At 40.2% G+C, this 14,667-nt stretch overlaps 1 protein-coding gene across 1 annotated transcript; it reads left to right on the plus strand.

Moving 5' to 3' along the window:
• Positions 1-6,721: 6,721 nt before the first annotated feature.
• Vmn1r-ps103 (vomeronasal 1 receptor, pseudogene 103) lies at positions 6,722-7,693 on the plus strand. The gene has a single exon (NM_134211.2). It carries the CDS (start codon positions 6,722-6,724, stop codon positions 7,691-7,693), a length of 972 nt encoding a protein of 323 aa, NP_598972.2.
• The last annotated feature ends 6,974 nt before the right edge of the window (positions 7,694-14,667 follow it).

Here is a 14,667-nt window from a genome sequence, read left to right on the forward strand (position 1 = left end):
AAAAGGTCAACAAGCTGAAGGGCCTAAGTGAGGATGCATCAGTCCCACTTAGGACAGAGAGGAAAGCAATCACAAGAAGGGTGGGAGGGAGTCACCTAGGATGGAAAGGGGGTAGGAAGGGGGGGGAGGGGAACAGGATCTGGTATTGGATGGGTGAAAAGGACTCAACCCCTGAGGGCCAGCAGAAAGAATGGAAACAGGCAACATTGGGAGGTAGGAAATTGTGGGGACCCTCTAGAATGTACCAGAGACTGGAAAGTGAGAGACTCAAAGGGAGGCACCCTGGAGGAAATACCCTACAATGGGGAGAGGGAACTTGTACAGCCTAGCCTCCAGCAGAAAGACAGGGCATCAAGTAAAGGATGGAGTTGCTATCACAGAGTCAAAACTCTGATTCATAATTGTTCCTGTATGAAAGAACTGCAGTGATGTAAATGGAGAGGAGCCTGAGGAATAGAAGGTCCAGTGACAGGCCCAAAGTGGGATTCAGCTCAAGGGGAGACCCCAAGGCCTGACACAATTACTGAGGCTATGGAGTCCTCACAAAAAGGGACCTAGCATCACCAAACTCAGAAAGACCCAACAAGCAGCTGAACAAGTCAGATGCAGATATTTACAATCAACCAATGGATAGAAGCTGCTGACCCTTGCGGTTGAATTAGGGAAAAGCTGGAAGAAGCTGAGGAAGATGGTAACCCTGTAGGAGGACCAGCAGTCTCAAGTAACCTGGACCTCTGAGATCTCTGACACTGGATCACCAACCAAGCAGTATACACCAGCTGATATGAGGCCCCCAACACATATACAGCAGAGGATTCCTGGGTCTGGGTTCAGACAGAAATGAAGCACCTAACTCACAAGAGACTGGAGGCTCCAGGGAGTTTAGAGGTGTGGTGGGGTGTTGGAGGTGGGGATATCCCGGTGAACAGAGTGGTGTGGGAAGAAGGTATGGGTTGTGCAACAGTTGGAGGATGGACCGGGAGGAGAAGAAAATCTGGAGTGTAAAAAAAGAGAACAACAACAACAACAATAATAAAGTGAAAATGGAAGCTAAAAAAACCCAAAAATCCTCAGATTCCTATCAAAATTCCAACACAAATCTTTACAGACCTTTATGGGGAAAAAATGAACAAACAAGAAAACCTCAGAATAGCTTAAACAATTCTGAACAACAGAAGAACGTCTGGAGGGAGTTTAGATAAAATTTAATGGAATCAAATTGAAGACCCTAAAATTTACCAATACACCTATGGAAACTTAATTTTTGGCAAGAAAACAAACCTATACAATAGAAAAAAAAGAAAGCATCTTCAACAAATTGTGCTGGTATAACTGAATAACTGAATGTCTGCATATAGTAGAAGGCAAATAGATCCATATTTATCATGCTGCACAAAACTCAGGTCCAAGTGGATCAAAGACCTCAACATAAAACTAGATACACTGAACCCGATAGAAGAGAAATTGGGAAATAGCCTTGAATTCACTGACACAGAAAGCAACATCCTGAATAAAACACCAATAGCCCAGGTACTAAAATCAATAATAAATGAGATCTCATGAAACTGAAAAGCTACTGTAATGCAAAGGACACAGTCAGTCAGAGCAGAAGCTTACAGATTGGGAAGAGTTTTACCAGCTCCACATCCAATAGAAGACTAATATCCAAAATATATAAGGAACTCAAAAACTTAGATATCATAAAGCCAAATAATACAATTTTAAATGGTGTATAGATTTAAACATAAAAGTCTCAATAGGGGAAATTCAAAAGGTGGAGAAACACTTAAGGAAAGGTTAGACATCCTTAGCCATCAGGTAAAGGCAAATTGAAAATCCTAGTAAGATATTCTATCTTATTCTCATCAGACTAGATCAATAAAACAGGAGACAGCTCATGATGGCAAAAATCTGTAGCAAGGGGAACTGTCCTTCATTGCTGGTGAAAGTGCAAGCTGGTACATTCACTACGAAAATCAACATGTCAGTTCCTCAGAAACTGTTCCTCAGAATCAATCTACTTCAAGACCTAGTTATACCACTCGGGCATATACTCAAAGGGTGCCCCACCACACCACAAGGATACTTGATTAACCATGTTTACTGTGGCTTTATTCATAATAGCCAGAAGCTGGAAACAACACAGGTATCTCTCAACAGAAAAATGGGGAAAAAATCTGTGGTACATGTAAGCAATGGAGTATTTACTCAGCTATTAATAAAAATGAAAATGAAAGTTGCAATTGAGTTTAACTTTAAAAAAATCATGCTGAGTGAGGTAACTCAGACCCAGAAAGATAAATCTGCTACACATTTGCTTACAAGTGAATATTTGCCTTTAAATAAATGACAACCAAGATACAACCTGTAGATTCAGAGAGGCTAGGAAAAGAGGAAGGGCCTGGGAAAGACACAGGATCTACCTGGGTGGACCAAATAGGTTAAATCTGGGAAGGGGTGCTAAAGAAATTACTCAGAGGTTAAGAGCACTGGCTGTTCTTCCAGAGGTCTAAGTTCAATTCTCAGCAAACATATGATTGCCCATACCCATCTATTATGAGTTCTGGTGTACCTTTCTGGCATGCAGGCATACATGCAGGCAGAACACTATACAAAACAAATAAATAAATCATTTTAATAATTAGATTTTATGGCAGTGCTGGGAACGTGAAGAATAGATATTATGGATGAACAGGCATAGGAACAGGTGAACCAGACTGAAGAAGAAATGAGGTGGAGTGAGAAAGTGTGGAAAGCGATGGATGGAATTCTGGAGTACTTGGGTTGTAAAGTGGAAACCCCCTCTTTTGTAGCCAAGTGAGTCTTTTTTTTTTTTCCTTATTGTTTTTGTTTTTTTGAGACAGGGTTTCTCTGTGTAGTCCTGGTTGTCTTGGAACTCACTCTGTAGACCAGACTGGCCTCAAACTCAGAATCTGTCTGCCTCTGCCTCCCGAGTGCTGGGATTAAAGGCGTGCGCCACCACCGCCTGGCTCAGGTGAGGCTTTTAGTGGTCAGATTAGGCTGCTTTCAGTTGATGTGTTTGACAAATGTGTGCCCAAAAAATCCACAAAGAACAAAGGCTGTTGCTAAGGCAAATGGTTGTTCTCTGAAAAGTGACATCAGCTCCCTGTTGCCAAGGACAACGTGCATAACTCGTTGAACACAGAGACATTGAGGTGGTGCCTATATTGGAGCCTTAACTCCACACTCTAAACTCTTTGGCATAAGAAGATACTCTTGCAGGCTTCAGAAAGAAGAAAAATGGACATCAACCCAGCCAGAAAGCCTTTGACCTACAAACTTTCCTGCCTTAAAAGTATACCAGGGCAAAGATGATACAGAACTTATGGGAATAGCCAATACAATATATAGATTTACTTACTGTCCCACTCCACAAGAATGAACATAATACTGTTTGTGTGACAAAGAACCAGAGACCAATAGCACACAGACCTAGGGTAAAAGCAAACACTACTGACACTACTGTTCTTTTTTTTTTTTTAAAGTATCAGTAAAATGACTCCTAATGATATTATTTTATAACCATACGTCAATGTGTTATTTAGGCATCATCAGAGAGGTTTCCTACAGCAGCAGAGAGAAACAGATGCAGAGACACACTATTACATTAGGCAGATAGAGAGTTTATCTGGGAAGTCTACATCAAATGCCTACCGACAGAGATGAGGGAATCTTTTGGAAGAGGAATCAGAAAGATTGTAAGACCCAGAAAGAATGGAGGACACCAATGGAAGAAGACCCTCTGAATGAATCAACTAAGCAATGTACATATGAGCTCACAGAGACTCAAGCAGCAAGCACAGTGTCTAAATGAGTATAAGGAGGTTCTCTGGAGATGTGGGAAACTCACTACACAGAAACCTGGTTAGTTGTTCATTTTCTCACATCACTTCCTTCCTCTCAAAATAATTAAACCCTAATTAAGCTGGAAATATCTTCTGAGCAAAACAGATGCTGTAACTGTACAAGACAGGGTAGCTGTACTTCAGGGACTAAAGCCCTGCAGTGGCCTTTCTTCCCCCTGACACTGTGACAATATGAACCATGAAGTCTGCAGTATCTGGCAGCAGCCAAGATCCCCACAGATCCAGACAGTACAAATATGACCAGGCAATTGTCACCTTCCCAGAGCTGCTCCAAAGCCTGTCTGCACCAGAGAGGTCCAGGTGAGTACGTGGAGAGATGTTAGATGTTAGATGCCTTCATCTGTGCCTTGGAGAGCTTCATTAAAGTGGTAGTCTCTCTCTGACTAAGCCAGGAAATAGTTGAGAGGCTCTGTGAGCCTTGAGCCCTCCACTCTCTTTCTGACCCTGATAAAGCTGGTTCGTGAGTTCAGAAAGATCGAAGGAGACAAATTCCTGGAGATACAGAAATGGGACAGATATGATGATGACTATTGCTGTGCATCCTCATGAGAGAGTGCTGGGTGGGTCTTTGAGTAATGTTGTTTCCTTGTTTTTTCTTAAAAGAACCAGTAAGATAGAGAAGATTTTCAGATGTCTATTATATATTTGAGAGAGTAATGAAACACTCCATGAACATCAGCACTAGATAGACAGGGGCAAAACAATTGATTTTCAATGGTTTACAGAGTTAGATTGTGTCTCCAAAATAATAAGATAAAAAATTACAAATATAACAAATATAATTATATTACAAATATATAGTTTGCCAGCAGTGTGACTCCAACATAGTCACTGCTGTTTGTAAAGTTTGTACGTTTGACTTCAGATACATTTCCACTTTTCAAGTATTGGCACTTGTTTTCTTTTACAATAGCATTATAATTCCTCAGTTGAAGCTTTTCCTTCTGGATTCATCCTTATAGTCTCTTGATTCTATCACCTAATATTATAAATATTTATCTCAACTTCAGTTATTGTATGCCTGGTGCTTGTGGATAACTATAAACCACAAAGTGTAGCAGTTATCAAGACCATCTTGAGATGTCTTGCTACAAGGTTCCAGGTTATAAACTAGTACATCCTGAAACAGCTCACCTTAACTTTACCCCAGTGATAACTGCCAAAGGGCCACAATCATTTGTGGTTTGTTTGATTGTTTGCTGGCTTGCTTTAAGAAAAATCAGGATGTATCAAAAGATGGCCTAGTTGGCCATCACTGGAAAGAGAGACCCATTTGTCATGCAAACTTTATATGTCCCAGTACAGGGCCAAAAAGTGGGAGTGTGTGGCTAGGAGAGTGGGGGGAGGGTATGGGGGACTTTTGGGATAGCATTGGAAATGTAAATGAGGAAAATACCTAGTAAAAAATATTGAAAAAAAAGAAAAATCAGGATGAATGGATATAATCTATCTCAAGGTCTTCGAGCTTTAACCTATCATGGGAATATCCATCCATCTAAACAGAAGTTTCTTCTCTTTTTTTAAAATTAATTTCCTTTAGCATTCCCAAATAATGGAGGAGAGGAGTCACTTCTCTATCCTGTAATAGTCTATTTCAATAGAAATGAATGACTTATTAGAAGTACCAGCAGGAAGGAAAGCAGGGAACAAAGGCACTCGAAGTCCTCAGAACACAAAAACCTATGGAGCCACTGGAGCATCTTGATTCCTTTCATTCTAGAAATGGTGCCCAAAGCTTACTAAAAATATCTGAGATATGAGAATGGAGTGCCACAACCTGAACAATAACATCCTGCTGAGGTTTAAGTTCTAAAATCAGCTCAGACTGATATAGAACAAAGCAGCCTGCCTAACAAACAGGTTGGAAAGAAACAGGAAGAGTAGCAGGCTGTAAAGCAAACTCTTAATATCTGCTACTCACATGGCAAATGTTGCCATGAACACTTAGATGGGAGAGTCCCTGCTCACAACTGTATACCTCAACCTACTGTGGTCATTCAGCCATATTGAGACCTCATAACTCATAAATCACACTCATCAATTGGCATCAGCTAACACTTCATTAATCTCCTCCCCCATCCCTCTCATCAGTAGGAAGCATCCCAGGGTTCTACCGGGCACTGTCCATGGCTACAACATGGTGGTTACATGAATTTTTCACTCAGGCTTTTAAGAACATCTTCCTGTGATTCAGATTTAACTGTGGGACTTTATCTAGAAAGTTTACACAATTTGACATGACACTAAGGACTACTTTTTAAAAGTATCTAGTAAACATTCATACAGAGCAAAATCAATCAATGATCAATATAAAAAACCTAACATATTGATATAGAAATTGAAGTTATAAACCTTTGAATTCAAATGCCATTCTAGAAATTGTTGGCTTTTCAAGATGCAGATAAGAAAGGAATATTGAACAAAGGAGGAGAGATGTTGCAGGTTTTGACTAGAAGGGTTTCTCAGGATCTGTGTGTGTTGTAAGGAAGGTAGTCAGATTCAGCATGAGTCTCAGGCTTTGGGAATTGGGTGAGAAAATATGTTCAAAAAATTTCAACATATATACAGATGTTGGAATTCAATTCAACAACACACAGAAGTAACAAAGATAATGCATACATTTTACAAATGAATACATACAAACACACGAACACACATGCAAAGAAACTTGAAGAAGTCAATGTTTCTAGAGTAAAGCTCAAAAATAATCTCCTTTAAATCTTAGCTTTGAATACCAGTTAATAATATCGTCTATGAGACCATGCAAAATATCCCACAGACCACAGGATAAAAGAGAAGTTTCAGAGACCTAAGCTGCAATATTACCTGTGTCCATGACTGCTTTTCAAACTCAAGAAAATGCTACTGTGCAAATTTGCTGTTCATACACATATCTAGCATTAAGGAGGCTTTCTTCAGAATGTGTTTGCATCCTGTATACAAGTTTTTCACCTAGGAAGGAAGACATGGTTTTGAAGTACATTGAGGAAATTATTTTCCCCTCCATGACAGTGCTTGGCACTCTGGGGAACATGTCTGTTTCTGTGAATTTTATGCTCAGTTGGTGGGGAAGCCCTGAGAAGAAGCCCATACACCTTATTCTCATCCACTTGGCCTTTACAAACATCATACTCCTTCTTACAAAAGGACTGCCCAAGGCAATAGAAACTTTTGGTATTAGAAATTTTCTAGATGACATAGGCTGCAAGATAATTGTTTACCTGGGGAGAGTGGCCCGGGGCCTCTCCCTCTGCACCAGCAGTCTCCTCACTGTGGTCCAGGCCATCATCATCAGTCCCAGAGCATCTGGGTGGAGGAGGCTCAGGCCAAAGTCTGCACAGCACATCCTTCCATTCTTGCTATTCTTTTGGATACTCAATGGTTTAATAAGTATGAACCTAATACATTCTATCATAAGTACAGGTATGAATATATCACAGCATAAGAATAGTGACAACTATTGCTATTTTATGCAAGAAAGTCAGGAAATAAAATGGATTGTTCTCCCTCTCATGGTCCTGAGAGATGCAGTGTTTCAGGGTGCCATGGGAGGGGCCAGTGGCTACATGGTATTTCTTCTCCACAAGCACCACCAGCAAGTCCTCTACCTTCAGAACTCCAAGCTCCTCTACAGAACTCCTCCGGAGCTGAGAGCTGCTCAAAGTGTCCTCCTTCTGATGCTCTGTTTTGTTTTCTTCTACTGGACAGATTGTGCCCTTTTTTCTAATTTTAAGTCTCTCTTCAAGGGACAATGCATTGATGGTAAATACTCTAGAATTTCTGAGCCTTGGTTATGCAACTTTTAGCCCTTTTGTGTTGATTCACAGGGATGGGCTTCTGGTTGATTTTTGGCATGCCCAGATGGAGAAATTGAGAAAATGTCACTCTCATTTATTTGTCCAATAGGTGTCAGAAGATGTCAGAAGACTGTGGGTAAGATGAAATCCCAAAGCAGCTTGTGCATGTAATTATTTTCAAACACTCTTTCTGGTGACTCACAGCCTTGAACTGAAAGAAAGACCTTAACAAATTACACTGATATAGACATCTCATTCTCTATTTTCCACTCTTGGAAGGATATTTAAAACTTTTCTATGTTTAAACTAAAGATTCTCTGCTTAGTTTCTTAAATTTGATCCATGCAATAAGACAGTAAAATGATTCTCATAATCCAAAGAACACATTCTTAAAAATATTTCTTGATGTAATGATTTAACATGAAATTGATGGATTTTTAAAAGAATGTTTATGTCTTAATTACAAAAATTTCTCAGTCACATCTGACTAGACAGTTTGGTACTTCATGGCTCTACTTTACAGTAGAATGAATAAGTATTAATATTTTGCTTAGCTGCACTTTACACAAAATATTTAAGTAAATAATATGTATTATTTTGTGCTATAGTCAATTAAATAGCATGATTATATATCTTTTTATTTATGTATATGTATATTTGTTAATGTATATCATAGGTATTTGTACAGGTGCACACATAGGTCTGAAGAGAACTTTAGGTCCCAAGGAGCTAGAGCGACCAGTTATCATGAGTCCTATCATGTGGGTGTTGAGGAAACAGAGTTCTCTGCAAGAGGATCATGTCTTTCCACCATCCCTTCAGCTCCTTGTCTTTCTGATGTAAATGAGACTTGTCTGTAGGTTACATCCATTGCTCATGTTATCCTCACAGCTCTTATGTTAAACCTTTTTCTAAGTATCTGAAATAAAGAACCAAACCAATAAAGCATCTTCTAAGTCAATCTTTGTCATTTGACTCAAAAGGATGTGATATAAAAACATGGAGAAGATGTGAAGAAAGATGTGTTTAATCTGAGTGATGGAGTGGTTGTTCAACATTGAGATAGACAGAGGACATGAGAGATGACTCAGAGAGTAAAATCACCTGCTGACACCTAGACAGCCTGATCTATCTCTGAAGAAAAAAAACTGACTCCTACATGCTGTCATCTGACACCCACATGCATGCTCACACACACACACACACACACACACACACACACATACACGAACACCCATGGGAACATACAAAATTAACTTTACATTTCATTTTACAAATTAAAAAAACAGTAGACAGAAGATGTAAAATCATTGATTCAGCGTGAACAAGGATGACCTGGACTCTGAGTGGCACACAGAGTTGATATTTTAAATTTCTCTGTAAATTTAGAGTAGATTGGAAAACAATAAAATAAAATCTTGGTCAGAACATAATTTAAAATTTTAATACATGATAAAATAGTAACAATTCTGAATATGCAGCAGAGAGTGAAGGCCACTTGGTAATGGAATTAAACTGTACCCTTCAGATACCTCCCCAGAGATTTGGCAATTGTATTAAAGTAAACATCACCTCACATTTCATTTCTTCATGCTGGATGCATTGTGTGTCACTACCATTGAGCTGTGGGGTATTTTGGTAAATATAATAACTCAGCTTCTCATAGACAAATACCAGAAGGCTTATTCCTAATGTCTTTTCCTTTGTTTTGCTTAATTGAATGAGTATTTTAACTACTCCTAAGTTTCTATTTAGAGAACAATTCCTTGATAATATATATTCATGAGTTTGAGACCATCGGATATGCAGTTCTCAGCCCTCTTGTCCAGAGATGGACATCAGGTAGAATTTCATCATGCACACTTGGAGACACAGACATTGAGAAATGTCTCCTTCATTTACATTGTTAACAAATACATTTGAAAGAACTCTGAGTTCTGTGTGAAACAAAATCTCATCCCAGTATCATAATCAAATGATTTTCACTTTGAGCAGACCTAACATTCAGTCACTTAGAGTGACATGGACACCTCATTCTCCATTCTGTCTCATATGGAGTGATTTAATAAAGCACTTGATATCGCATCTAGAATAATATGAGAGTTCAAAAAGATCAAGGGATTACACAAAGGAAAATAAGAATTCAAAGTATATTCATCTGCAGATGATATGTTTTTATGCATAACAGACCTTATTCCTCTACCAGGAAGCATCTATAACTGATAAACACATTTACTAAAGTAGTAGGATTAAAAAAAATTAACACACAAAATATTAGTCAAACAGGGAAATAGTACCTTTTACAGTAGACTAAAAAGTATCTTGTGATAACTCTAATTATGGTAAAGATTTGGTTATTTTCCTTCTTAAAAGCTTTAAGATTTTGAAGAAAAAAATGGAATAATATTGAAAGACTCTCCCATACTTATGGTTGTATAGGATTAATATTATAAAAAGTGGGCATCCTGACAAAAGCAAGGTACAGATTCACTGCAGTTTCCCCCCAAATTCCAACACAATTCTTCACATAAATTTCTTTTCAATCTTCAAATTTATATTTAAATTAAAAAAAGACAGGTGAGTTTAAACAATCAAAATTAACAAAAGAACTGATGGAGGTATCTCTATCTCAGATTTCAAGTTGTATTACAGAGCTATAGTAACTTAAAAAATATCCACCCACAATAATTTGGCATAAAGACAGACATGTTGATCAATGAAATCAACTAGAAGACCCAAACGTAAGGCTACTCATCTAAGGACAACTGATTTTTTAAAAAATATATTTTCTTTATTTACATTTCAAATGTTAACCCCTTTCCCGGTTTCACCCCCCTCCTGGTAATCTCCTATCCCATTCTCTCTTCCCCTGCTTCTATGAGGGTGTTCCTCCACCTACCTACCCATTCCCACCTTCTTGCGCTCAATTCCCCTACACTGTGGCATCTATCGAGCTTTCATAGGACCAAGGACTTCTCCTCCCATTGATGCCTGACAAGGCCATCTTCTAATACATATGCAGCTGGATCCATGTGTTCTCCTTGGTTGATGGCTTAGTCCCTGGGAGTTCTGGGTGTGTGTGGGGGGGTCTGGTTGGTTGATATTGTTGTTCTTCCTATGGGGCTGAAAACCCCTTCAACTCCTTCAGTCCTTTCTCTAATTCCTCTATTGGGGACCCCATGCTCAGTGCAATGGTTGGCTTCTAGCATCTGCCTCTTTATTCGTAAGGCTCTGGCAGGGTGTCTCAGAAGACAGCCATATCAGAGTCCTTTCAGCATGCACTTCTTAGCATCCACAATAGCATCTGGGTTTGGTAACTATATGGGATGAATCCCCTGGTGGGACGGTCTCTGGATGGCTTTTCCTTCAGGCTTTGCTCTACATTTTTTCTCCATATTTACTCCTGTGAGTATTTTGTTCCCCGTCTAAGAAGGGCTGAAGCACCCACACTTTGGTCTTCCTTCATCTTGAGCTCCATGTGGTCTGTGGATTGTATCTTTGGTATTTGGAGCTTTTGGGCTAATATCCACTTATCAGTGATTGCATACCATGTGTGTTCTTTTGTGGTTGGGCCACCTCACTCAGGATGATATCTTCTAGTTACATCCATTTTCCTAAGAATTTCAAGATCAACCCTTACATTTTTTACTCATCCCCAAGATCTAAATAGTCTTTGCAAATTCTTTAAATTTCAATCCCTTTAAAATAGCCAATCTCTTTTAAAATTCAAAGTCTTTTTTACAATTAAAAGTCTCTTAACCGTGGGCTCCACGAAAATACTTTTTTTCCTTCAAGAGGGAAAAATATCAGTGCAGAGTCACAATCAAAAGCAAAATCAAACTCCAACTGTTCAATGTCTGGGATCCACTCATGATCTTCTGGATTCCTCCAAGGGCTTGGGTCACTTTTCCAGCTCACACCTTGTCTTCTAGGCTCCAGCTGCCTGTACTCTATGGATGCTGCTGTTCTTGGTGATCATCTCATGGTACGGGCATCTACAAAACACTGTCTTCTATTGTAATTAGGCTTCAACAAAAGCCTCTCATAGGTTCTCTTCATGGTGCCGAGCCTCAACTCCTTTGCATGACCCTTTCAGTCCTGGGCCATCAATTGCAACCGAGAATGCACTTTTACCCATGTCCTTCCACAGCCTTTCACAGTGTGGAGCCTCATCTGTTCTACATGACCCCTTCATGCCTTCAACCACCTGGGTGACTCTTACACATTACCAAGTACAGACCCATACAAGCTACAGCCTTGGCTATCTTTGGAACACAGCCTCTGTGTGCTCTTAGATAATACTTCCCAGAAGATTTTACCTCAATGATGCTTGTCTCTTCTTAATCATTGCTAATGTATTAGCTCCAGCTAACCAGCATCAATAGTCCAAGTAGTGCAAGGGTTTCACTTTAGTAGTTCTGGTATCTTGTTAATCACAGTTGATTCTTCAGCCCCAGCTAACCAAAACCTCTAAATGTTCACAATCAAAATAGCAAGATAGTTTTTACTAAAGTCTCACTTTAGTAATTCGGGTATCTTGTTAATCACAGCTGATTCTTCAGCCCCAGCTAACCAAAACCACAGAATATTCACAATCAGAAAGAAAATAGTCTTTAATTTTCCCTCTGAAATTTCACAAGCCAGGCCTCTATCCTTTGCACTATTCTAAACATTATCATTCAAGATCCTAAATAACATCCCACAGAGCTCTTAACATTCCAATGGCTCTTCTAGCTCAAAGTTCCAAAGTCCTTCCATGGTCCTTCCCAAAGCATGGTCAGTTTGTCACAGGAATACACCACTCTGCTGGTACTGAGTTGTCTTAGTCAGGGTTTCTATTCCTGCACAAACATCATGACCAAGAAGGAAGTTGGGGAGGAAAGGGTTTATTCAGCTTACACTTCCACACTGCTGTTCATCACCAAAGGAAGTCAGGACTGGAAGTCAAGCAGGTCAGGAAGCAGGAGCTGATCCAGAGGCCATGGAGGGGGCTGATAATGTGACCCCTCCAGAAGCAAAAGCAGGTATGAAAGAGAAGCCAGGTTAGTGCTCAGAGCTGAGCTGGGAGGAACAAAGGGGAGCCCTGAGGGGCTGGTAGCATGGACACAGCTCCTAGGCTAAGGCAGTAGAACATTTTTTCTTTTTAAATATTTTTATTAGGTATTTTCCTCATTTACATTTCCAATGCTATCCCAAATGTCCCCAATACGCTCCCCCCCCCCTGCCCTAGCCACACACTCCCACTTTTTGGCCCTGGCGTTCCCCTGTACTGGGGCATATAAAGTTTACATAACAAATGGGCCTCTCTTTCCAGTGATGGCCTACAAGGCCATCTTTTGATACATATGCAGCTAGAGACAAGAGCTCCGGGGTACTGGTTAGTGCATATTGTTGTTCCACCTATAGGGTTGCAGATCCCTTTAGCTCCTTGGGCATTTCTTCTAGCTCCTCCATTGGGGGCCCTGTGGTCCATCCAATAGCTGACTGTGAGCATCCACTTCTGTGTTTGCTAGGCCCCGGCATAGTCTCACAAGAGACAGCTATATCAGGGTCTTTTCAGCAAAATCTTGCTAGTGTATGCAATGGTGTCAGCGTTTGGAGGCTAATTATGGGATGGATCCCTGGATATGGCAGTCTCTAGATGGTCCATCCTAGAGCTAGAGAAAGTACCCAAGGAGCTGAAGGGATCTGCAATCCTATAGGTGGAACAACATTATAAACTAACCAGTACCCCGGAGCTCTTGACTCTAGCTGCATATTTATCAAAAGATGGCCTAGTCAGCCATTACTGGAAAGAGAGGCCCATTGGATTTGCAAACTTTATATGCCCCAGTACAGGGGAACACCAGGGCCAAAAAGTGGGAGTGGGTGGGTAGGGGAGTGGGGGGAGGGTATGGGGGACTTTTGGGATAGCATTGGAAATGTAAATTAGGAAAATACCTAATAAAAAATATTAAAAAAATTCTGCAGCAGATGCTGGCGAGGATGTAGAGAAAGAGGAACACTCCTCCATTGCTGGTGGGATTGCAAGCTTATACAACCACTCTGTAATTCAGTCTGGAGGTTCCTCAGAACATTGGACATAATACTACCAGAATATCCAGCAATACCTCTCCTGGGCATATACCCAGAAGAAGTTCCAGCTGGTAATAAGAACACATGCTCCACTATGTTCATAGCAGCCTTATTTATAATAGCCAGAAGCTGGGAAGAACCCAGATGTCCCTCAACTGAAGAATGGATACAGAAAATGTGGTACATTTACACAATGGAGTACTACTCAGCTATTAAAAGCATTGAATTTATGAAATTCTTTGGCAAATTGATACATCTGGAGGATATCATCCTTAGTGAGGTAACCTAATCACAAAAGAAGTCATTTGATATGCACTAATTGATAAGTGGATATTAGCCCAGAAACATAGATCACCCAAGATACAATTTGCAAAACACAAGAAAATCAAGAAGAGGGAAGACCAATGGGTGGATACTTCATTCCTTCTTAGAATAGGGAACAAAATATCCATGTAAGGAGTTACAGAGACAAAATTTGGAGCCAAGATTAAAGGATGGACTATCCAGAGACTACCTCACCCATGGATCCATCCCATAATCAGCCACCAAACCCAGACACTATTGCATATGCCAGCAAGATTTTGATGAAGGGACCCTGGTATAGCTGTCTTGTATGAGGCTATGCCAGTGCCTGGCAAATACAGAAGTGGATCTTCACAGTCATCTATGAGATGGAACACAGGGCCCCCAACTGAGAAGCTAGAGAAAGCACCCAAGGAGCAGAAGGGGTCTGCAACCTTATAGGTGGAACCACAACATAAACTAATCAATACTCCCAGAGCTTGTGTCTCTAGCTGCATATGTAGCAGAAGATGGCCTAGTCGGCCATCACTGGGAAGTCCCCTTGGTATTGCAAACAATATATGCCCCAGTACAGGGGAATGCCAGCGCCAAGAAGCGGGAGTGGG

This window comes from Mus musculus, chromosome 13 (genome assembly GCF_000001635.26).
Source record: "Mus musculus strain C57BL/6J chromosome 13, GRCm38.p6 C57BL/6J".
NCBI lineage: Eukaryota > Metazoa > Chordata > Mammalia > Rodentia > Muridae > Mus > Mus musculus.